This window comes from Mugil cephalus, chromosome 4 (genome assembly GCF_022458985.1).
Source record: "Mugil cephalus isolate CIBA_MC_2020 chromosome 4, CIBA_Mcephalus_1.1, whole genome shotgun sequence".
Lineage (NCBI taxonomy): Eukaryota > Metazoa > Chordata > Actinopteri > Mugiliformes > Mugilidae > Mugil > Mugil cephalus.
Genome location: NC_061773.1, coordinates 25,445,564 through 25,471,275, shown reverse-complemented (window position 1 = coordinate 25,471,275; position 25,712 = coordinate 25,445,564). Strand labels below are relative to the sequence as shown.

At 41.3% G+C, this 25,712-nt stretch overlaps 1 protein-coding gene across 1 annotated transcript in view; it reads left to right on the top strand.

Moving 5' to 3' along the window:
* Positions 1-25,712, top strand: part of LOC125006891 (integrin alpha-5-like) — a 51,442-nt gene that overhangs the window by 11,324 nt on the left and 14,406 nt on the right. Inside the window, exons 3-19 of the mRNA XM_047583375.1 lie at positions 1,816-1,916; positions 2,576-2,699; positions 2,810-2,871; positions 3,058-3,103; positions 3,254-3,379; positions 5,972-6,016; positions 6,172-6,215; positions 6,331-6,387; positions 8,556-8,608; positions 9,806-10,014; positions 10,681-10,872; positions 10,963-11,008; positions 11,100-11,213; positions 13,241-13,296; positions 13,730-13,887; positions 15,552-15,689; positions 23,005-23,072. Coding sequence (XP_047439331.1) covers positions 1,816-1,916; positions 2,576-2,699; positions 2,810-2,871; positions 3,058-3,103; positions 3,254-3,379; positions 5,972-6,016; positions 6,172-6,215; positions 6,331-6,387; positions 8,556-8,608; positions 9,806-10,014; positions 10,681-10,872; positions 10,963-11,008; positions 11,100-11,213; positions 13,241-13,296; positions 13,730-13,887; positions 15,552-15,689; positions 23,005-23,072 — 1,639 coding nt within the window. The remainder of the gene's footprint in view (positions 1-1,815; positions 1,917-2,575; positions 2,700-2,809; positions 2,872-3,057; positions 3,104-3,253; positions 3,380-5,971; positions 6,017-6,171; positions 6,216-6,330; positions 6,388-8,555; positions 8,609-9,805; positions 10,015-10,680; positions 10,873-10,962; positions 11,009-11,099; positions 11,214-13,240; positions 13,297-13,729; positions 13,888-15,551; positions 15,690-23,004; positions 23,073-25,712) is intronic.

The following is a 25,712-nucleotide window of genomic DNA, read 5'->3' as shown; positions in this document are numbered from 1 at the left end:
ATCTTGTATTAAGAAAAAAAGCTTGACTAGAATTCTTAAAGTAAGCACAAAGTTATTAAAATAAGCACAAAGTTCTTGGCTGTGAACAAAATATAAGATGTATTTTTCGAAATTCCTTTTTTGCAATGTAATCATTATTACTGTCAATATTAACACAACTGTCACTGCTATTACCTGGTGTTCACACATTTGTCGGTCCATGTACAATTGATGAACTGATGGCTACCAGTTGTCATGCCAACCATGTTCTGTGGGACTATGAGAGTTACCAAAAAATAAATAAATAATAAGAGCAAGTACTGCAAGTACTGCGTATAATCCAAGATCTAACTGGTGGGGGTAGAGCAGAGCGTAGTATTAATTAAATGAAAATGCCAGTGAATCTTGGGAAAGTGCGGTCGAGTCGTCTCCAAAGTGGCAAGATGGCGCCGCCCGAGTAAAGTAAAGTCAACTCACTTTTGTGAGTGAAGGCAACTTGTTAAAGTAAGTTGACATCTGTTTTACCAACAATAACGACTTTTGTTTGATCTACGAGATCAAATAATGCAAAAAGTTGTCCTATTTTTTTAACTAGATGGAGCACCGTATTCTTATCAGTGCATGGTCGACTTACAGCTAAAACCCCTTGCTAACGGTGTGAGCTAACGGCTAACCGTTAGCTCCGTAAGTTAACGTTAATTTGAATGTTATTTTAAAACATTAGTTTTACATAAATAAAGTATTTTGAAGCAACTAGCCACTAAAAGTAATTAACCAACTATATCACTAACATTAACTTAATTCTTACCTTTATCAGTGCGTGACCGTCTTACAGCTCAAACATCTTGCTAATGGTGTTAGCGTTAGCTCCGTAAGCTAGCGTTACATAGAGGAGAAACACATCTCTGCTTACTTTAAATTACAGTAATTTGCAAACGTTATCTTGGAATTGAATTTGAATCAAGTACTTGCTAACATTAACTTCACATAAAACGTCTTTTGAAGCTACTTGTTATTGTTAATTTCAAATTACATCAAGAGCCTCTAAGTTAGTTAAATTTTGCAACAACAATAAAACCTGAAAGACTGCAGTAATTCACCAACTATATCACAAACATTAACTTAATTCTTACCTTAAAGTCCAGTCTTCCACTTTTTTCCAATTTCTTCTTTTGTGGAGCTGGTTAGTTTGGTGAGATTTACCCCAAATTCATTAGATCAGGCCACAGTTGGAGCAGAGCAAATACAACAAGTATTTTTAAGGCCTTCATAAGAACATTTGTTGAGACATTTACATTAAGCCTGTAAATGAAAAAAACCCCAAAATCAGTCAAAAGTGGCGACACGTTGTCCGTATTTATACAGTCTTTGAGCCCAACCGACACACACATACACGTACTTAGACACACACACATGCTCATTGGACTCCCTCATCACTGCGTCAGTTCTGCCAAGGCCTCTTTCTAACAATGAGGTACAGCCACTTGGGTTACAGTAACAACAAGGTCCAAGTCCCGTTGAGCTGCCGTAGCATGGTGTTGCATGGAGGATGGATTAAGCCTGCAGACCCCGGGAACAAGGCCATAACATATCCATTCAAAAAGCCAAGAACATGTGGGGAACACTTTTTTCAGATGAAGCCCTGATAGTACAAAAAAATCAAACCCCGATGACATGAAGATCAAAATAGTAACTCATGACATCACGGAACTTCCCTCCAAGTCCCACTAATGTGTGGTTCCAATAAATCTTTCAGATGTGGAGGAGCTGCTTGTAACTTTTGAGCACATACAGTTTGACTTTAATCCACATTTCTCTCCCGTGTTTTTTTTGCAGGTGACCGGCATTTTTATATAAACAACGTGAACACTCAAGTTGAGTTCAAGTCCCATCAGTGGTTCGGAGCTACTGTGCGTTCCCATGGCAACAGCATTCTGGTAAGACTGAGCTATGTCATGGTTTGGATGATTTTAAGTTAAATGCTGTGTGCTCTGAAATGCAAAATGAAAGTAACTCCTGACTGAAAGATAGGCTGAGTGTCTGAGAAGAAATGACCAAAAACACGGTATTTAATTATTTTTTTCATGCATAATCACGTGTTCACAACATTTCCTACTGGTCGAGGGAGGAATTAATGCAGTAGATTGACTAATGTCCCGGTGTCACAACATCTTATTCTTCGCGGGTCAATCTATCTTGCTCTCATATTATGTTATGGCTAAGTTAAGGAATGCTAATGTCAATAACTCACTTGTGTTTTTAACTGTTTTCTTGTAGTTGCAGTGGCTTAGATTTTCAAACAGTGTTTGCTATGTCCACACTGTGAATGTCAAAATTGCAAAACCACTCAGTCACGTCCACTGTTGCTTAGTCGCTGTGTTGCTCAATCGCTCTTTGACGTTGTTACATCATCTTGATTTAAAAAAAAAAAAAAATCAGTTGGTGAAAAACAACAAATCCTTTTGATTGACCGCATCAATGGAGGCCGGCGCATCCATTTAAAAGTGACTTGTTGCTGTTCCACTGGTTGTCTGAACACGCTGTGACACTCTTCCAGCTTCTTTTGTCACCGAGCCTTCCTTCCTGTGCTCTCCAGGCTTGTGCTCCCCGGTATTACTGGAGGACAGAACACGACACGCCCTTCGCCGACGTGACGGGAACCTGCTACCTCTCCGTGGACAGCCTCAAAACGTTTGTGGAGTACGCCCCGTGCCGGACAGGTGAGCCACTACAGTTTTGGCAATCATTTAAGTTACTACGGTCAGCATGTGTTTGGACTTTTTTTTTGTGAAACTGGACATTTATAGACCTATGTTTGTGTTCGCTACAGAAAGACATGGACCTGCTGGACAGGGCTATTGTCAGGGGGGATTCAGTGCTGACTTCACCAAGGTAAGAGAAATATTTGTCGGCTTGTTTTGGTTTAATCACATAGTGGCCGTTCCACTGTTTGGTCTGAGGTAAGGGCTGAGATTACACTGTGTACATGAGACTCGCAGGGTTAGTTTGAAACTCATGATGAAACCGGTGACACAGATTCCTCAGCTCTGGCTACTGTTGTGCGTGTGTGTGTTACAGGATGGAAGGGTTGTACTTGGAGGACCAGGCAGCTTTTACTGGCAAGGTGAGCTCAAAGGAATGCGCAGCAGCATGGAGTTTTTTTTTTTTTTTTTTTTTTAGCAAATATCTTCCAGTCTTATTTTTCCTCTGACAGAGTCAGAAATCCAATCAACCAGGAGCCTTTTTAACCTTCTGTTTCCTGTCCATCCTGTAGGTCAGCTGATCTCAGCCACCACAGAGGAGATTGTCAAGGCTTACTATCCTACCTACTTCCTGTTGTCTGTCGCTGGGCAGATTCAGACCAGGCAGGTGCAAGGGAGCTATGATGACAGTTACCTGGGTGAGGAAAAAAAAATATATACTTCTGCTTAATTAAATAATATTTTTTAATTAAATAATGCTCATGTTCATTCAAAAGAACAAAGCTTCTACCATGAATGTGCCCAGAGAATAAGAGTTAGCAACTTCCTGGTATTTGTCCACCATGACGTTCATAAACCTCGCTGTTGCTTTGTGTGGTTCCCAGAGGATCTGATCTTTACCTCCAGTGCCGCCATCTGCACGAAATTGATCAAAATCCAACTTGGTAACTTTGCTTCAGTTCTCTCAGCGTGTCCATACTCCCCAGAGGATGCATTCTTTCCATATCGTATATTTCATTAGCTCTCCGCTAACACCACCGCCCTTATGTTATAATTTTCAACTCTGCACACACACAAACAGGGTCCCTACGCAAGTATGGAAAAGTGTGGAATTTAATTTTGTAAATTTCCGGGTATGGAAAAGTACGGAAAATGAAAACTAGTGTATGGAGAAATATTCATGTTTCCAAGACTGTTACCACTGTTTCCTAAAGCAAAAATAAATAAATGGCTCGGCAGCACAGATAAAATGTTTGGGTGAGCGGACACAGTCGGCTACATAGATGATCATAGGTGGACGATTCATGTCCAACTTACAATAAATTAAAAATGTGCACTGAATTTTTCTGGGTTTGGTCTTAAGTAACTTATTTGAGCTATAATGTTCTGAATATTATTTGGTGACTTAACAGCATATAACACAAAAACAAACAATTCCATAATTTATTTACATGATACACAAATATTTAAGATAAGATAAGATAGTACTTTATTGATCTCCATTGGGGAAATTCGAATGCCATGAATTGAACTTTTTTTACATAGAAGTCTGGAAATTAGGATCTGGAAAAAGTGTTACATTTTTGAAATTTCCCATGTGTAGGAACCCTGCACAAAGCTTAAAACAAAAAACTGATGACTGAAATGCGGTGGATTTGCTGTTTCTATTTAGTCTCCAGAACTTTCCTCTGGTTTTATCATCAAGCCCAAACATCTCACATGAATCATTACATGACTCACTGTCATAATCTTATGGGCAGTCTGCCACCGAATATACTGAGCACAACCAGACTCCGGGGTGGGTGAGGGGGCAACTGTTGTTGCTTGATTAGTTTCCTCTTGTGCCAACCTCACAACAAACCTTCCGTATCTTTTAACCAGCAACAGCACCAAAACCATGCGGCAACATCCAGGTCCAAAAGGGAGTGAATCCCCTTAGACCCCTCCATGTTAAAAAGCCCAACTTTATTAAATGTTCACAGCCTGGTACAAAAAACGATTTCAGTCTCAATAGTTTATTTTACTATTCGTGACAACTGTACAGGGGTGAATTTTTTTCTAACTCATTTGTTAAGGTTTAAAATTCTGCATAATTAAGGGCGTTCCCACTTTGAGTGACAGGCGTTAGCCTGAGCTAACAGGTAGCGGAGGGTTGGGTGGGCGGGTCTCAACGTCCGACACGACCCTCACGCCCATATTTGGAATATCCGAGTGTGGGTGGAGTAAAGCTCACACAACTCCGCCCACTTTGGGTTTCATTTTCGAGGTTCAGAGTCCAATGGGTGACGTCACGATGGGTTTGTCCATAGTTTATACAGTCAGGAGCCAAAACGTGTGGTGTTCTAATGAGTGATGAACGTGCTGCCAGTGGACTTATCTCTGTGGCTACTTTCATATTTCATGTTGTTGGCCGACGTACGGTCTGATTTCTAATGCTGTAAGGACCACTCACCACATGTCTTGCTTATACATGCAGCATCTACTTCTAAAGGCATTTTCATTTAGCTGCGGTGGAGCAGGCACCGTTTCAGCGAAGTGAGTCACAACATAGCGTGTTGGACATGCTTCAACCATTTTGATTGCACGCCAGTTGTTTTGTTCTACGTTTATCGAGCCCATTTGCTGGTCTAGCACAATCAGCCATGGTGCAGCCTCTGTTGCTATCTACAAAAATGTTAAAGGGGAAACCCCAGCATTGTACCACATCACAAACTGGGTCTGTTTACAGGTGAAAAGAAAAGTCACACAAAGTCTTTTATGATATCAGCGGGAGCTGAGTAAAGTTTGATAATATTAAAAACTCAATTTATACTGAAGACTAATAAAAAAAAAAGAAATATATTGTTTTACAAGATTTAAGTTCTGTCTTTATCTTTCCGTGACTCTTGGGGATTGAGGCTACATTAGCCAGTGTTAGCGTATCTTGCTCAAATCTCTAAATAGATTGTCATCAGCAAGGTTCAATCAGTCAGTCAAATTTTATTCAAATAGCACCTTTCAGAACAAGTTAATGCCATTCAGAGTGACTTATATATATATTTTTTAAAAAAGTAAATAAATAAGTAAATAAAATGCCATGAAAGCCAGATTAAGGAGACGCCTACAAGAAAGACAAACTAATGACATAAAAAGATGCCGTTGCTTCATGGAATTTTATTTTTCTCCATGAGTTGTGTTGTTGTTGAGTGCTTGACTCAATGCTTCAGTGGCGTAGTAAACCTTTAAGCTTAAGGCATTTTATTGCATTTACCACCGTGAACTTACTTCTGCCTTTTCTCTCCATCCTCCAGGTTACTCTGTGGCTGTGGGTGAGTTCAGTGGGGATGATGAGGAAGGTGAGGGTCCTGTTTATAGTGCAGAGAGCGCAGGGATGCTGCTCAGCCTCCACATGTTTATGTTGTAATGGGAAAGACTTATTGAGTCCTTCAGGAAGCAAGAACAAACAGAAAAACTGAAATCTAATCATCTTGCTTTGCTTTTTTTTTTACAGATTTCATCACAGGAGTTCCAAAGGGAGTCATGCTGTATGGTTTGGTGAGGAGATTTTTTTTTTGTTTTTGCTGAATAATCTAATATGATGATGCATTTTGGGATGATGAGGCTAATTTCATAATTAATTAATGACTAACCTTTGTCTGTTTCGCTGTAGGTTTCCATATTAAGTGGAAGGGATCTGAAGACTGTACGGAACTTGACAGGGGAGCAGGTTAGTGCACATCGGGCTGGGGATTTTTAGCCCCGGTTCTCATTTGTGGGTACACATCTAAAGTGCCATGTGCACAGAGGGGTTGAAGATGAAGGAATTTGCCCTGTGGAGAGGAGGCTAACACCAGGTCCAGCTCACAGTACGCACAGCCCGGCATTTCTAAAAAATCTGCAAATCAAACCCAGACCCAGCGCCCGCCGAGCTGTTGTCAGCATGTTGATTTAGCCTGTCCTTTTAAATGTAAAACGTATGTCACAGGCCCAAAGCGACCTCTCTTTAATGGGATTTTTTAGCCCAAGTTCTGTTTTAAAACTCATAACTCATTTTAGCTTGAGCCTACTGTCAGTCTGACTCAGTTAAACGAAGTTCAGACGCTGAAATCTCTCCTACTCAAAAACAAGTTGTGCCATTTTAAGACAAAAGTGAAACTATCATTCATGTGTGACGTGCACAAGAGACATTATTAGATTTCTTCGTGCAGGATGCGAGAGCTCGTGATCGTACACTCATAGAAAAAGCATGTGACCGCGTGAGTGTTTTTTCCTGTGTGGGAGGTCGTCGGTGGCAGCTCAGAGGTGTCGGTCTCAGTGTTGGGCGCTGAGCAAGCTGTCAAAGTGAGAGCGATCTGAGGTAAACTCCCGGCTAATTGATCCTCTGCTCCCTGTGGGTGAATGCTCCGTCGGTGCTGTCGCAGTCAGCTGCAAAAACAAACCAGAGGGTCTTCTGGGTCCGAAGGTCCTGTTGGTTTGGTGAATGAATTAAATGGAAAAGTTTGCCATTGGAAAAACAACCGATGATAATGATTTTCTCTGTGTGTTAGGCAGCCAATCCAACCCATATTGTGTCCATGCATTAAAATGGGATTCAGACTGAGGTGACTGGACATACTGTACTTCAGTCATTGTTACTGTCCAATTTACTAGTGTTCAGACATGTCAGATGTCCAGATTGCAGTGGAGTGGGGTGGGTTTTTTTTGTGGAGGAAGCCAAGTGAGACACAAACTCTAATCTATAAGCTTTTTATGGGGTTGGACATTCATTCACAAATGTAATCAGAACCTGTAGAAGCACTTTTGTCTGATTTAAGTCTCAACTAAAATTTCAGAGTAATCTGGTTAGTGGTTGTTAACCCCAGAAACCCTAGGATTAGGGTTAGGATTATGGTTAGGGTAGGATTATGGTTGGCTGATATGCTGACATCATTATTTGGATGAATAAAGATGGAACAGATCGAGGAAAGGCTAACTGAGGAAGTTCAGAGTTACAAACAATCACATGACTCATCTTTGGTGAAATTTCGGTGAAAGTTTCAGTTGTTGAAAGTGAAGCAGGAAGTAGAAACGAAAACTAACTGGACTTACGAAAAAGACACAGTGTCATGGCGTCCATGTCCCGCATGTACCCTAAAATAGCCTCAAGGTTTATTGAAACGTAGGGGCCCAAGTCGTGTGAGTTTTGGGTCGACTCAACCTACAGATGTTCTTAATAAAAACGAGCGGCGAAACATTTCCAAGAGACCTTACAAGTCCAGTCGTCCTGGCTCTTCGGCTTTGTCTTTTGGACATATCGTGAGTCTCGTATTAGATTTGTGGTGGTTGAGCACCAAAGAATTTGTCTATCGTGTTGCTTAGAGTGTGAGCATATGACAGTGCCGCCAGAGCTATTTTTGAACCTTTTCCTGATGCTCCTGCAGCTTGATTTATGCTGCTATGTGCTGTTTTGCATGTGGGAGACAACCACAACATTGTGCCTTGTTTTTAATAAGCGTCTCCAGACGTTTCGCATTGCTGCTCCGCAGGTCGCTTTGAAGTGAGAGTCCCCTGGGAATGTTACGTGCCATTTATTTATCGGACATGGTATGAAACGAAGCAGGAAAAGCCCCATGAGCAGTTATTGGAGTGAGTCAGAAAGAAGTTGGAAGCCCTGATTCCACGGCCCTACCTGGGCTTACAGAAGCTTTAACGCTGAGCTCCATGAAAAGGGGGAAGAGGACACCCCAGAGGATTGTGGGATTGAGAGATTGAGGAGGAAAGCTTCCGGGGGCCCGGGGTGGTGGAGGGTGCAGAAGATAAAAAGGACATGGAGGGAGAAAATGAAAGAAAAGAAAGAGCTCTCTGCACCGTTGTGTGATTACAGGCTAACTGGGGCTTGTTTGTAATGTGTTCCAGATGGGGTCCTACTTCGGCTACGCAGTGGCAGTCTCCGACATCAACAACGACGGGTGAGTGAACGGAGTCACCGCGACACAGATGGTGGCACAGAATAAGAAAAGGGATGAAATGGGTGAAATGAGAGCAGAGTAGAAAATGCAAGATACGGCGAGTTCTCTGGAACACGTCAGTGGTGCTTATCTTTATTTCTGATCAATTTTTTATGCAAAGATTTTTCTTACAATACGGTACAGAGTATCTTCACATTCATAAGACATGATATGATATGACAGAGGAACATATAATCCGAACCCAATTACCCTTCAGCCCTCACAAACAAAACCCACCCTAAGACCCTTAATATAAAGACACCGAGGCAGAATTGGAAAATAACAAAACGACAACAAAAACTAGAAGAAGACAAAGAAACAAAACATCTTCTTCTCATCACATTGTAGATATTTCACACACGGGTATCAATTCAAATATCGATAGTATCAATACAAGTCTAGTATCGGTATCAAACAGGTTTATTTGACTGAATTTGTCCTGTATTTTATTATAATCATAATCAACTAACTAAAGGCAAAATTCTGAGGTTATTCAGGGGTCATGACAAGCACAAAAACATCCGTATCGGTATTGGTGTCGGCGATACTAGGCCTCTACTTTCTTTGTTTCGAATTGAATTTCAAAGTTCCCAGTATCCCCCACCCATAACAGACACACAGTCTTATGAAGAGAAAGAAAGTTCATGTTCAGTTCATGAAGCGGCCCGATGTGAAAAGTAGTGTGACATTTTCCCATACCCTAAACTGTCGTGAAAAGTCCCTTCTGTACTGACATAAGTGTGAAATTCAGTTTCCCTCTTTAAGTTCTCTCTTGGGCCAGTTTTACTTCCTCTATCTCTGAGTCACAACCTACACTCTTTTGTACTTCAGCTTTTTTTAGCATGACCCTTGAAATTATTCATTATTTGGGCTGAATTACACAGGGGCATAGTACATTAACCTAGAATCTGTGAGCCAGAGGATATTTTTATTGATGACTCAAATCGCCTTGTTGCTTCCCCCAGTTGACAACGTGACATGATTCAGTCTTACTCTCGTAAAAATGGAAAACTCGGGGGAAATGTATGAACATGGATACTAAGAAAAGACACTACCAGGCAAAAGGGGCTTTTCAGTGTGAGGAAAACCCCGCATTCGTCTGCATTTATGACCCAACTCTTCCCGTTCTTACTTCGTCATTGGTCATTTATCCCCCAGTCTCGACGACCTGGTGGTGGGAGCTCCGATGTTCATGCGGCGAGGGTCTAACGGGCGCCTGGAGGAGCTGGGTAAGGTGTACGTGTACCTCCAGAAGGGCCCCCTGACCCTCGAACCAAGCCAGACTCACCTCCTGGGGACGCAGGCGTTCAGTCGGTTCGGCACCTCGCTGGCTCCGCTGGGTGATCTCAACCTGGACGGGTTCAATGGTAAATCATGTAGTGTTGAAAACAGAAATGGACGACAGCAACTCTCGATGGCTGGTTACAGTATAGGACAAATATGGTTTCATTTTGTCATTACTACTTCAGATTGATTTAACAGAGCAAAGCAATGCCACAGATGAACACCCAGAAATATTTTGCATATTATCCTCCTGAGACCCTGTGTCCTCTTATGTGGACATTAGCTTTGTGCTAGCGTATTATGCTTCATTTAGACCCATTCTATCATTTACTGGGAGCAAAGGGTCAATTTATGCTTATTAACTTCTCTAGTTTGATATGAAACACAAATTTAACAAATTCCATCAGTATTAATAAGCTACAGCGTTGCTAATTGGCAAGTACCCGTTTGAGGACGTCGGGATTAAATGTCCTGCTCAAATATGATGCTTAGTTTTTATATTTCTTAGGTCCTTGGAGAAATTAACAACGCATAACAAATAAAAGCTCAGGTCTCAAGAGATTAATGTGACAAATGACTCATTCAAAGATCAAAATGTTTGACTAATTTCAACACAGATGCTTTTCTAAGTGTGAAAGATAACGACCCACGAAGCACCGTTGTCTGTCCCTATTTCACTGTCATTTTAAGGAATTTGCTGATATAATATATGCGCACTCTTTACACTCTGTGCGTTCTTTAACAATCAGACATGGCTATCGGGTGTCCCTACGGAGGAGACGACCAGCAGGGGTTGGTCTTCATCTATAACGGTCATCCCGGAGGCCTGAGGGATTCACCCACTCAGACTCTGTCTGGACAGTGGGCGTCCAGCTCTTTCCCAAACAGCTTTGGCTTCGCTCTGCGAGGCGACAGAGACCTGGATCAAAACGGGTACCCAGGTACCGGCAGAAACCGACACCGCACAACCAGGCATCTTTTAGCATTTTAGACCCTTCTTTGATATCTTCATTTAACTTCTGTTTTTGCAGATCTGATCGTTGGTGCTTTTGGGATAGACAAAGCCGTGCTATACAGGTGTGTTTAAACACTTTTTTAGTCTTATGGCATAAAAAAAGATCTGCCATCTCCTCTATTCTATTCTTATACTATGTGTGTCTTCTTTCAGGGCACGGCCAATAGTGAATGTCAGCACATCTCTCATGGTGCAGCCCACCATGTTCAACCAGGAGGAGAGGACCTGTTTGCTGGTCACAAAGAATCAAACCCTGTCTGTGCCTTGGTATGATCTATTTGTTCCTAAAAATGTGAAAATTTATTATGGTGATTATGTAAAGTTTGTTCCAACAATGAGAGCCAGAGAACTCTCTGTCAATAACAGAACACGGAAAGCCTTGCAAAAGGTTATGTAACACAAATCTAGGCAAGTACTTTACCTCATGAGAATGTCAAATGACTTCATGGTTGCCAGTATCCTGCCCGAGCTGCTCTGAACAATCAGTTTTCTTAGATCCAGTGGAAAAAAAAAAGGAAACTTCCCCAAGCTTTCGATCTCAGTAAGGCTCTTTCCACGAGTTCACTTTAACCGTCATATTAAACGGGGAATATTTTTAGACCGGCTGACGTCTGTCCAGTGGATTGACTCGTCTTGTTTTGGTGCTCGCTGGTGTTTTTGCTGCCTTGGAAACGAAAAAGGGAGGGAGCAGAAGAGGTGGGAGAAAAGTGGAGGAGCTAAATGGAGGGATGAGAAGGTGGGGAGAGTGTAACTATGTGCTTTTAAAAGGTTGGAAAAGACCTGTAACTTTCTTCAAATAAATGAGACGTTGTCCCGTAGGCGAAACCCCAAACACATTTTTTGTGTTTATAGATATTTTGGAGTGGCTCGTCCCCGCAGAAAGCACTTATTGAGGAGCTACTCTCTCAAAACAAGTGCAGTGTGATGTGTTGTAGAGGGTGTGAGTGTCAAAAACAGGGTGAAATGTAGCAGTAAATATAGAGAGACCGGAAAAAATGTGGATTATCAGATCAAATTAAGGACAACTGGACTCCACAATGATCCATATAGATTAGTATGGATTTGGAAAAGTGGATTAACCTCAGTTTCAGTTATTTTTAGTTAATTTCAGTTATGATAAATAAATAGCTAAATAAAAGATGCTAACGCTAAGACTTTTACTGAGAAGCAACGTTAGCCATACAATACTGTACCTCCAGAATGTCACGTAAGGTATAAATTAATATTACCTGAAACCAAATGTGAACCACAACACCAGGTTTCTGTGTCTGGATTCCAGTTTTGTTTTATTTTTTTACAATTTAAATGCTATTAGATGCTATTAAAGCCTATGATTCAAACTAATGCTGCTAATCTCCATGTTGAACTGTCACTTTCTGGCTGTAACCATGGCAACTTGACTCGCTGTGACGTCACATGCATATTAGTTATATTAGTTGCAGCGCAGCAAAAAAAACAACACGTTGTTCGCTTAAATGTTGCACCTAAATGCGAAGTGATACAGATTTGGAGGTCAGATGTCATGTGACTTCAAAAGACGCATTTTAGGACATAACTCAAGTAGTGAACTCTATATGGCAGCACGGTCTCAATGGATTTCCTTGAAATTTAGTACAGATGTTTCACTTGGAATCGAGGACAATTATTATTAGACTTTGGTGGTAAAAGGTTGAGTTCACTGTAACTTTGCAAAATGAAGGTTTTGGATGCATGTTCTGTTGATGAAAAGACATTTTATATCCGAATACTAAAAGGCAAAACGTCTGCATGGACAATCAAGATGAAATTATAGAGATTGCAGATAATCCCTATAATCTGTTGAAACATAAGATCTGTAAAAGATATCGAGCAGCAAGCGGCTTGTTTTTTTGTAACGTATCCACATATTTTCTGCCCCGAGCTCAGGACACACACTGGAGAACGAGTCAAAATAAATTACAATCTGTTACACTTGAATCCGACACATGCTGGTCCAACAAAAGAAAAGTCCATTAGAGAAAAACAAGGAACACAGAGGAGAACGGAGAACAACCAGAACTGTACTGACACAAAGAACTAATCAGATCAGGGAACAAGTAAAACAGAAAGAACACACATGAAAACCTGAACCTGAATAAAAGTCCAAAGTGTAAACTCTCCTGACAACCAGTTCAGAATAAGACAATGATGTGATATTTACAGGAAGTCACAGTTGAAGAGACAGAATTACAGAATCAATATGTCTGTGAGGTCAGTGTGTCTGTACATCCACAAAAAAAAACAACAGTTTTTGTGTTTCTCTTCTAAATCTTCAGTGTCAACATCAGCTTCTGCCTGCTGGCCAATGGGAAGCACCTCCCCTCTCATCTAGGTGAGGCACACACACACACACAGACCTGTGCACACACACAGATGGTCCCCATTACCTTGCTTTCTTTGTGTAGCCACAAGTATGCTGGACCTCACTGTGGTCAATTTGGCAGTTAAGATGGAGATAAAAGCACAATCGTGTAAACACTGGGTAACTCGGTGGGCTCGGGCCGTTTAGAGAAGCGTGTGTGTGTGTTTATTTGAAGTGAGTGGGTGTGTATTGTCTGTGCTGTTTGCAAAGTTGTTGTTGTCGTGTGGTCCACAGCGGTGCCCCCCCTGTGCGGTCCTGTACACAGAGCACAGAAAGTTAGTCACAAAATAAAATCCACAATTGTCTATGCGTGTCTTCATGTGTGGTGAGGGAAGCGTATTATACACCACACGTCTAAATAGACATATTTGTGTGTTTGTGTGTGTGTGTGTGTGCTCCCCAGGCTTTGTGGTGGAGGTGCAGTTGGACAGTGTGAAGCAGGACCAGAAGGAGTCCATCAGGAGGACTCTGTTCCTGGACAGCCAGCAGCCCAGTCTGGTGAAGACTTTCCGCCTCGCTAACGGAGAATCCTTCTGCTACGACAGCCAGATCTATCTGCGGGTCAGTCACAGAAGTCGCACCTCAGTGTCGAGCAAAACCACACTAAACGTGCAAACTAGATTAGAACAGAAAGCAGCTTTGCATCCATCCACTCGAACCGCTCCCAGGGCGATGCACTGTGCACTGTAGATGAGTCAAATCCAGAAATATACAACTTTTTATAAAATAAAAATCTCTCTTCCCCCACAACAAATACCCTCAGCCTCAGGCAACAGAACAAACCAAAGGTCCTTCTTATATCTTTTTTTTGGAAGCTTTAACAGTTTCTGATTCATTTTTATAAATAATAATTACAAACACTTTTTATGGGTTGGTCCTGTTTTATTTTTATATTGTGACTCAGTGTCGGTCGCAGCCTAAGAAAATGTGGAGTAGAAGATGAGAAGAAGGAGAAATACTAAAGGCGAGAGGAACAAGCTGTGGAAGGTGAAGGCGTGTGGAGGACCGACTCTGCCATAATTAAAAATAAATTAATAAATAAAAAGGTACCTACAGACATATGCCATAAATAAATACCTAAATATATGCCATAAATGCTATTTAATTTACTATTTATAGATGCACGTATGTCAGCGTGCACAAATAAATGTAAGGTTCTGTCCACACTGGCTGAACTTCTCACCTGTTAGTTGATGGGTGAGTGCACAGTCAGACATCAATAAATAATTAAATAAATAGCATTTATGGCATATATTCAGGTATTTATTTAATTAATTAATGGCATATATATATTTAGATTTGAGTGGTTTATTATTTATTCATTTACTTATTTATTTTTTTTAATTATGGCAGAGTTGATCCTCCATAAAAGCAACAATGTCCTCCGTGGTGAATGAAACTAACTGGAACAGTGTCTCCAGCAGATTCTAGGAACAACATCTGAGATCTCTCTGTCCAGAAGAGTGAATTACAAGGAACATCTAAGATACCTGCAGGATGCAAGGTCCCAGGCTTTGAGAGAGCAATAGTTTATGCAAACATAATTTAATCTGATTAAACTCAAAGAAAATCTTTAATAAAACAAAAACAAATCATTGATAAATGTAAAAGTATTATGCACCACCCGTTCTTCATGCTAATCATCTCTTTGTGCGGCTCTTAATCCCGACCCTGCTGCTTTTCATTGCAGACGTCTAATCAAAGACTCTTTTGCACCTGCAGCTCCAGGTGAATGCAGTTAACTCGTTGCTGGGACAGAGGTTAAAGTCATTTCCGAATAGACAGCGTTTGAAGTCGTCCGTTTGAAGTTGTGTTTGGGTTGAAACTACTTCAGTACCAATCTTCTCATCACTCAGTGGAGACCTGATCAAAGATTACGCCCGACAAAGGCACTTATGTCATACGTGTGGATGTTTCCTGTATGGTACAGGGATGAGAGCACTTTGGTTTGACAGGATAAAAGAGAGTAAACTGCATCCACTCACCTGTCACTCAACACTTATCTGTCTGTGCTGTGTCTTTTTGCACAGGGGTCACATCACTGTGGTTGCTCAAACACAGAAACTCCAAACGCAACAACACACATCCTACTTGTAGGCCAATTGTTGCAACATCTGCAACTGATTTTGCAAAAACCATTTTCTTGTACGTTGACTTGATACTGGATTTCATTTTTGGTTTTCTTCGGCTGCTGACATAGTCGCCCCCTTTTCTCTCTGCTGCAGGCTGAGGGGGAGTTTCGGGATAAACTGTCTCCCATTTACATCAGAGTTAACTTCAGTCTGGATCCTCAAGCCCCGGTGGACCGGCATGGCCTCAGTCCCATCCTGAATTATGAGACACAGCAGCTCATAGAGAAGAAGGTATGTCATGTTACAGAGTAAACCAAACTAATGTAGAGAGTTTGAGCATTTTCCCGTACGTTTCCGTTTGAGAGCATTAACTGGAAGTAGAAGATGAATCAGCGAGTTAAACTTTGACTACAGATTCTTCATTTTACTTGGAGTGAGAGCACATAAAAGCGACGTGACTCACCTACTTGGCTCTGGAGTGCAGTTATGTGGACCAGGAAATTCGGTTGGAGGAGAAATATTACAAATTAACTACTATAACAGAACATTGTTGAAAAGCAGAAAACATGGAGGTGAGATGCTGCTGCTGAAGTAGCAGAATTAAAACCTTTGGCAGGCAACCACACACACACACTCACACAAACTTGTGTTTCCATCTTCCAAAACACATTGACATAATGTGTTAGCCCCTTTACTCTAAACTATGTGCCTATGTGAATAATATGGCCCCATAATGTTAGTATTCCCCAAGAGTTGGGCCCATAGACACAGGGACAAAATTAGACGTGGAACAAAACCTCATTAAATTTTATGATTAAAAATGTATTCTTATTAAGGTTTCTAGTTTGATATGATGCAACAAGCAACAAGCTACAATGTTGCTAATTAGAAAGTACTCATTTGAGGACATTGGGACTTCACTGTTGCCAATTCTTTGTCAGGTTCATGTATTAAAATTGTATTATTGTAATAAAAATAATGAAGTAATCCCAGTGTCCATATATGAAGACATAGTTTTTTTTAAAAACTACTACTTCCTGTTCAGAGACGATGCTTAGTTTTTATACGTCTTCGTTCTTACTAATCCCAAACACCTTGGAGAAATTTAAAATGCAGACCAAATAATAGCTCGGCTCTCAGGAGGGTGAGGATGGATATGGAAGATAGTTTGATGATTAAAATACAAGAAATGTTTCCTTGTTAGATTTTTACAGGCATTTGCGCTCACATGTATTAGACATAATGATACATTTAAGGACTGTCAGGTTCAATGACACCTGAAATAAAAGAGCCTGAATTACAAGACACACATTGAGATTAAATCTGCTAAACAAATTTCAAATTAAAGCCCGTTTTCTTCTTTCTTTCTGCTGATTGTGGACGTTTGTGTTGAGTTCTTCTGTTGAAGTCCCACTGAGCCACTGCAGAAGAAGAGCGCACATCAGTCTGGTTGTTTCATGTGTTACTTTCCGGTCCCAGTTTCCTACACAGACCCGACATTTTCATCTGCTGCTAATTTTTGTCTCTCTGTTCAGCGGAAGCTCCAGTGGATGTTGAAGTAACATGACTCATGTACGTCCTCAGTTGCTCCCAGTATATTTTGTCCTCTAATGCTCCGCCGTCTTTTCCACTTAAGCCGACCGTAAACAGGTTTTCGCAACTTTTTTTTTTTTTTTAATTTTCTCTGAGAAGTCTCGCATGCAGCTTCACCTCAGTTCTCCTCGACGGCTTGAGAACTGAATCTCTGTGCAGAATTGTAAAAACGTATCCATATATCACATTACCACACTGAATGTCTAGACCGCGCCGCTTTTTATGGCCACACGTCTTGCATCTTAGGAACCAAACAGATGCTCACCGCAACTATAACCAGATGAGATGAGAGCACAGCAGACGGCATGATGAATACTTTCACAATACTTCCACCAAACAACCTGAAATCACGTACTGTACACGTACTGTACAACCCGCCCTCCACGCTGCTCCCACTCTTACACGGGACGTTTATTTGAATGGCGAAGGGAAGGGATTAAAAAGACATCCAATATAATAGGTGAGGGATCTGTATCGGTATTGGTTTGTGTTTCATTAAGAGTTGGAGGGTTTTCACGGAGGACTGGCGAGTCACGGCTCTGCGAAAGCACAGAGGGATTTCTGACAGCTTCATTTGGGCGGGGCGGCGCTCGGCTCTCAGAACATCTGGTTGTGGTTTGTTTATGTATGTTGCCAGTGGTCGACTCCACCAGGCAAGAGCCGGAGTCTGAAAACGTGCACGTTTATGTGAGTGATATAAGGTGAAGTGTGTGTGTGTGTGTGTGATGTGGGTGGGTGTGTGTGCATCATGTGCTTGTAATTGGCTTTTTTTTTGAGCGCAGAGTCCACAGGCTTGTTGTTCTTCCTTCCAACAGAGGAAGTTCTGACATTTAAAAACCAAGAAAAGGAAAATTATGATTATTTATGATTACAATTCTGCTAACTCAACCAAGTTTTCCAGTCCCAGTTGACATTCAGATTTTATTGACTCATCAGAAAATTGTTTACCTGTAATAAATACGTCCGCGCCTCGAGTTTCCAGCAGAGTATTTGTGACTGGGCGGCATTGTGAGAGTGGGAAAAAAATGGCATCAGAACTAAATGAAAGCGTCCAAATTCCGATCGCTGCTCCGTGAAAAGAGGGGATTTCTCAGTAGCTACATATCTGAAGGTATGGAAACTTTCTGCTAATGGAAACTAGATGAGAAGATCAGAGCACGAACGCTTTGATCACGTTATTCACTAATGAACGCGAGAGTCTAATCAGCGAAGGTCCCGTCAAATCGTCAATCTCCCGACTCCGGTTCTCACGGGGGTAACAGAGATAAACACTTGTGGTTCGGCTAAGACGACTTTTCACGGTGGATGATGGAAAAAATAACTGCTTTCTTTTTTGTGGAAGTAGCAGGAGTGTGTGTGTGTGTGTGTGAAAGGAAGTGATATGTATGAAACATCGTGAACAGAGTGGGAAAATTCAGGTTTGTGGTGTTTTTTGCTTCTCTGGAGTTCATCATCTCGATGATGGAGAAGTAGCACTGCACTGTTTTCAGAGACATGCTACACTTTCTGGTTTGCATTCATAGTGCGGCAGGAAAATGAGAACAAGCGCAGAGAACAAATGTGACCAAAGGTTACCTGACCCATCTGAACTTTTATGGGGTTTAATCTGTTAAATCCCTTATTATTATTGAAAAATTGGTATCGTATGTCAACAAATGATGCTCTGGGTGGGAGCAGGGAGTAAATTCCTATGGAGTCAGTCAGTGCTATCCCGAAATTCAACTTTCTGACTACAGTCCTTGTCCCACTTTACATGCAACAGAGAAAATCGAATAACGGACGGGAACATGTCCTCCTGTCCTTGTCAGTGGATTAATACGGCCCCATTTCTGGTTGATCTAATACGTCATATAATAAACAGCTGGAGTCGTTCATGCAGCAGACCGGCATTTCAAACAACAACCAGATGGATAATAGTTCAGCTTTATTACTACTTCTGCTGCAGATAAGATGGCGCTATCCCTCGGGTGGTTATTCTACTGGTTCTGTTTACGTTCTTCTTCTTTGACCGACTTTCTTGAATGTTGTTGTGGAGCATGCGCACACGCGTTGTCCAGTTAAAGTCCAATTACGGTGTATACATGGAGGAGAAAATTGATTTCCAATCACATTATCTGGGTGTGTTAATCAGCTAGCGAGAACTCCAGTTTTATTCGGAGTAACGTGTTTACATGTGTTTAAGCTGTGCAGTTAAAGTCGGATTAAGGCAACCATTTTTTTCACATGCATGTACTGAAAGATTTATACTTTTGGTTTATAACTTGAACTCAATTATTTAATTCTTGGTGTTTTCCTGTTGGCAAATCGGTACCATTGAAAGAGCTGTAAACACATCCTGTTTGCAGTCGGCCCATTGATGTACAGACAACTGTCACTGGATGAGTTTGACAGTGAAGTAAACAGATGTTGATTCTCGGAGTAGATTTATGGATTTGTTTATTTGTTTGCAGTGGACGCCATAGACGATTGCATTCTGCAAAAACCATAATTCACGCTGATGTGCATCATGTCCGTGTGCTCATATTCAAACTGAGTCGTGACTCTTGAGATGCATTTGATGGAAGTTGCAGCGATCAGATGGTAAAGGTCTTAAAGTCGTCGCCCGTGTGAAACGTAAAGCGCCCGTCAGTGGAGCGCCAGCTGTTGGCGAGCCACACAACAAAAACTTCCTGTTGGGTTTGGTCCACGTCTTTCATCAGTATCTTTGCCTCCCATGCATTTGTTTCCCCACCATTTAACCAACCCATGCCTCCCCTTTCCTAGCAATTTAAAAAAAAAAAACCTCGGCTCCCTGCTAACCTTTCTGTTTACGTTGAGAGTAACTCCAGGCTCACATGCTGACAGTGCTCTAGGCTCCAGACCCTCACGGCCCTCGGCCGGATAAACAGCCACAGGTCACGTTTGCAAGGACTGATGGACGGACATGTTGTCTACATGGCTGCATTCAGTAAATGCTGCATACAATGGGCTCATTTAAAAGATTGAAGACAAGATTGAAGACAGATGAAGGGCTGTAAAAAAAAAAAACAAGACATTAATGCTGTGATGCAGCAATTCATTTCATATTAGCTCATTGCTGGGTGTGGTCCCAGTCACAGTGCGACCGGCCACAACTCTGACCACATGAGCAGCTGAAGTAATACTGCTGAAGACTTTCATTATGTCAAACCCCTTTATTTACACTATTAATGGCTTTTCACTAATCACCATTTAATGGAGTTAGTTTCCATACTTCCTTACATATATTATTCTTTTCCACAGTCTGCATACCTGCAGAAATAACCTTCCAACGGCTTCATAACTGCACTAATGAAAGTCAGCGGCTCTTTTCTTACATTGGGTCGACCTTCCTCCTTTTCCTCTCTTGTCGGGGTGAAGTATGTGTGACAAGAGCTCACTCAGACTTTGTTGATTTGTTGGGGGAGAGCCAGGCTTTGTTGCAGAAGGAATTTCTTGACTGCTGTCACAGTGGAGACACAGTGAAACACAGTACGTCCTCCCAAAGAGGCACATTCAGGACCAACTTAATGCCTCTATACGCTTAGTACATCTCTGCATCTAGTGTGTTACTGATGTGCTGTTATTCAGTAACCTCTCAAGAATTTCCAGTTACCTAACATATAAATTACCCTGTGTCCGAAACCCTTCACTCACTCCCTAACCTTTACTCCCTGTGTAGGGTTTCACTACATAGTGAGCTCAGTCCCAACAGCTTTCGGACGCGACCCACGTCATCGTTTGACGCCCAGTTAATGACGTCACTGCTGTCGTAACGTTACGTGTCAGACTGCTGCAGCTCCCCTGGTGTAATTATCCTGTTATAATTTACACGTTACTTAAAACGTGATGGTTTGGGAAACAAATACGTTGATGTTCATGAAATAAAAAATAAAATTATGCTTAAAAATAAGTTTAATATTTTTGTGACAAAACTTCAAAATGTGTCTCGCGCTGGGTAAATACAGCATGCGAGATGTCATCAAACTTCTCCTGAGGAAAATTGGTCTTCAAAATCTGTCTTCAATTCTTTTTTATAATCATGAAACCACAATTCTTAAACTGTACTTGTAGAGTTTCTTGACAACGTTGAGTGCAAGTCGCAACCTCCAAGGGCTGAGCGTGCAAAAACCTGCAGTTCATCGAGTGGCCACTTGGGGCTCTTAGCAAATCTCCATAGACCCCCATGTTAAAAAGCCCAACTTTACAGCATTATTAAACATATTTATAGCCTGGTATATAAAACAGTTTTGGTCTCAATAGTTTATTTCACCATTCATGACAACTGTACAGGGGTGAATTTTATTCTAACTCACTTGTTTATCTTTAATTGAGGTTTAAAATTCTACATAATTAAGGGCGTTGAGTGACAGGTGGTAGCCTGAGCCAACAGGTAGCGGAGAGTTGGGTGGGTAGGTCTCAACGTCCGACACGACCCCCCCCCCATGCCCATATTTGGAATATCCGCATGTGGGTGGAGTTAAGCTCATCCAACATGGCTCCGCCCACTTAGGGCTTCATTTACAAGGTTCAGAATCCAATGGATCCACTACAAAATGCTTTAACCCCAATATAGGGGCCTATATAAAGGTTAGAGGGTGATTTCGGACACAGCCTCAGAGTTATATCTTTATTGCACGTTGGGCATTTAGATAATGTATATTACGCCTTTGTGATCTGCCTCTGCTGTCTTTCATTTCGCTAGTTATGTTGTTGTGGCAAAAGTTAATTATCTATCACACGTTCTTGAAACTGCAACTATAATTCGTCATTTCTAAATAAATTCTCAGCGGGCTTAATATTTCACTGCCTCCAAAGCCAGAAGAACTTTAGTGGCCAAAAGTTGGTCTGGAATCGTTCCATTGGGAGCTGATTATGCTCTGGCAAAGATCTACTGGGCCAATCAAATCGCTTGGGTGGGTTTTATGTGGCGATGGACAGAGGAGTAACAGCGATGTAGTCACCCATGTCATCTAAGTGCAGTGGAGTGGAATATGTTGGGCTCCGTATTGGTTGTCTGGTACCTCTGGTTAATACCAGGTTAATAATTCACTACCTTTTCTAATTTAGATATTTCAGTTTTTATTGCATTAATAAAATAGTGTTTTGGTTTTGAAGCTTGAGGAAAACAAGGCTGACGTGGATTACAGATACGGATTAATAACAAATGGATGGAAGCGAACCAAATGAAAAGTGTTTAGAGGGAGGGGCGAGTCTGTTACCCAGCGTGCGTCTTCTCTCGTGTGCGTTTGGTGTTAAATGACCGATGGCCTCCAGAGTCCTGAATAAATGTAAAACCAGGGAGTCGAAGGAGGAATCTCCACGAGACACCGTTAACCATTGCCAGGCTGATTCTTCGCTCTTTTTCGCAGCATTCTTTTGGAATCTAATGTTTCCCATATGTTGAAAGAGAGATGAGGCCGTGCAACAATGACGGTATGGAGCTATATGGGAGAACAGAAAAAAAAAAAAGAACAAAGCCAGTGCGAACACTGGAATAGGGCAATATTGCCAAATCAAACTGCATTCATCATTCGCTGTGGTCAGTCTGTCACGTTGGAAGCAAATGAATCCCTTTCCTCTTTTGAACGTGAGGTTTTGTCTCTTTTTTGATGGAGGCTTGTTACGCAAATATGAAAATACTTGTTTAGATGGAATTCAGAATCCTTTTTATTTTCCTAAACCTTCAGCATGTTCTTACTTTTCTTCTCGCCCACATGTGAAGCACGTCTTACTTTTATTGTGCGAACATGAAAGGACAGTGTTTTCTCACAACCTCCCAGCAACTGGTTGTTGCAAATATTGTTCCGGTTTTGTGCGTATAGGGAGGGTACGTATAGCCTCTATCCTCTCTTATCCTTTCATTAAATCATGAATCTGGTGTTCTGGCTTCTGTAAACATCCACTTCCTCCGAAGCTTTTCTCTCCCCATACCTTTGGACTCACTCACCCACGGTCTCTCACTCCTCCTTCCTCCATTTATCTCTACTCTCCACTTTTTTTTTTTCTTTCTCAGGCCCAGATACAGCTCGATTGCGGCGAGGACAACATCTGCGTCCCTAACCTTCAGCTGGCTGTTTACGGGTGAGAGGAAGTCACCTTTCTGTTCTGTTACTTTGCCTGATTCAACAAACACGGCTCGAACCCTCCGGCAATGCAATGCTAAACCACCAGTTAGGTCCCTCAGCGACTTATATAGCACCACAACAAGAAACTCAACCTTTTACCACTGTGAAATAAGGTGTGTGTTTGGTGGGCGTTCCTCAGCTGAACTAAAAGGGGATGCATCATACTGCATCTTCTACGGAGCCTCTAAGAGGACATGTTGGGAAAGTGGAAAAAAAATGACAGCTTTAGGTACTTTTATAATGGATAATAGAAAATATATTTTACTGTTTACTGATACTATTTATCCCACGGAAGAAATTCCCACCGACCTGTCAGCTTTTAAATCAGCTCCACTTTTACAGATGAAAACATTGATGCTTGATTTAATGATTTTATCCGTCTAAATCTTGTGACGCTTGATGATTTTAATTTTTTTTCCCCCATGTCCCCTTAGGGGCTCTGGCAGATATCCCATAATTCTCTTATCATTATGACACCACTCTCACATTATATGGATATGCAATAACATTGTCGACAGGTATCTCATATAAGGAGATGAACGCTATGGCTAAACCAAGAACCAATAAAATGGCAATAATAGACATAAAAGATGTAAATACAGTTTATTTTTCTCACCAGAACTAAAGAAAAAATTTGACCTGAAAGTGGTGGACACACCTTTTCCCCTGGGTCAGGTTAACTAGCTCCAGCCTTTCCTCAAAATATCCAACTTTTCCTTCGATGTCTTTCTAAGAAGATGTGCAACCAGAACTCACCACTGTTTGCTAGAGAAAAACGTTTGGGAGCAATAAAAGGCTCCTACAGGTTAACATACAAAGCACTTAATTTCAGTTGTTATTGAAGTGGGATAAGTGAACTGTAGGTCTCTGATTCAGCCTCTCGACTGCTTCCTCAGACCAAATCACAGCAGCATAATAACCAAGTCACGTGACGTCACAGCTCACAAAACAGACCAAAATACCCCGAGAGTAATAAGATTTACTACCTGGGTACATGTGTCTTCATTTTCTGGTGCTATTGACGCATGTTTCTATTGTTTGGACTTTAGTCAAAGGTCAAGGCTGAATAACAGAATAACAGAAATAGTTATTGATTCAATGTTGGTTTGGTCTTTACCACCACAAACTACCTTCTAACAAATGACCGTCCGGTGTAATTAGCACCTTTCTGATGCTATTTCAACAATAAATGAACATTACAAACAGTTAATTGTTACATTAAAATCCATTCATCATTTTCACTTTCCATGATTTAATAACATAACATTTAATAACATCTCAATCATTGACCAAAAAAGGATTTAGGCAGAAGCCTGAGACTTATAGTACATGGTTATCCTACATAATCAATCCAACTGAATATCTACAAAACAATACAAAAGTTAAACAATCCAAATAAAAAACTAACACAATGAATTGCTACAACATCAAAGTTAAGGCACTTCGAATAATAATCTTCAACCATCTTACATTTCAGAGACTTTTTGAAAATTTGTATAGAAAAACATCAGTTTATCACATAGTTTGTTCCATAAATTCACACAGAGAACTGAAAAACATCTGTATTTTACATTTGTTCTTGCTTTGCGTATTTCAAAAATAAAGAGCCCTCTTAAATTATGTCTTTACTCTATTAATTTGAAACATACATTACCACATGGTGGTCACTTTATGAAAACACGAAATAAGGCTGTTAGATGTACCTGTGGTAGAACAACAATTAGGATGAGATTTGGTTTAACAGTGGGTTTTGAAATATTAGGAGTTAAGTGCTATAAAAAGGAAGTAAAAGGAACAACTCTAATTCATTTCAATCAGCAGAAAGTAGAAGTAGTTTCAGTGCATAACATGTCTGCACTGGTACAGATCAGAAGTAAAGATTCCTGAGTCTTGGCGCAGGTTTGTGTGATCATTAATTAAACATGTGTATCGCTGCTCGTGAATGGATACCAGACAGATATTTGTCAGCGTCTCGGTCCTTTCACAGAGCGAAAGGCTCACGCCCAGACCAGACGTTCTCCTCTCAGCTCTGTTGTGAGGACTGTTTTGTATTACATGGCCATGTGATTTCCCTTCACTGCAGAAACACAATCAGCGCTAAGACTTTTCCCATGAAAAAAAGTCAAAGATCTGCGTTTGCCACGGGACGAAACGCGGAATGATTCAGCACTTTGACGGAGCAGAATTTCCCCCCTCGCTCGCTGCAACACATTGGAAGACGCAGCGTTTTTCTCGGGGCGCGCCAAGAATTCGCAAACAGTGGGATGTTTAACATTCACAACCCAAATGTCTGTCACTAGTCGAATCTGGCTTCAATTATGCTTTTACGAGCTTCATAGGAAAGTGAATAGTTTAACATCTCAGCCCAGTAAGTCCACTCTCTGCGTCAGTGGAGGGTTGGTGTTATGGTATCGGTGTTGTTTCCTCTGCAGTTGCTAAACTCACCCGGGCTAAATTAAAATCATCTGGTGCTTGTCTTACCTAGCGAGGGGGGTCACTGCGTCCAGACCCTGAGAAGACATGGGGGGGGGATGGGAGGAGGAAACGTAATGAAAGAAGAACTCCCAATTCCAACCCTCGACCAGACTCCGTTCTC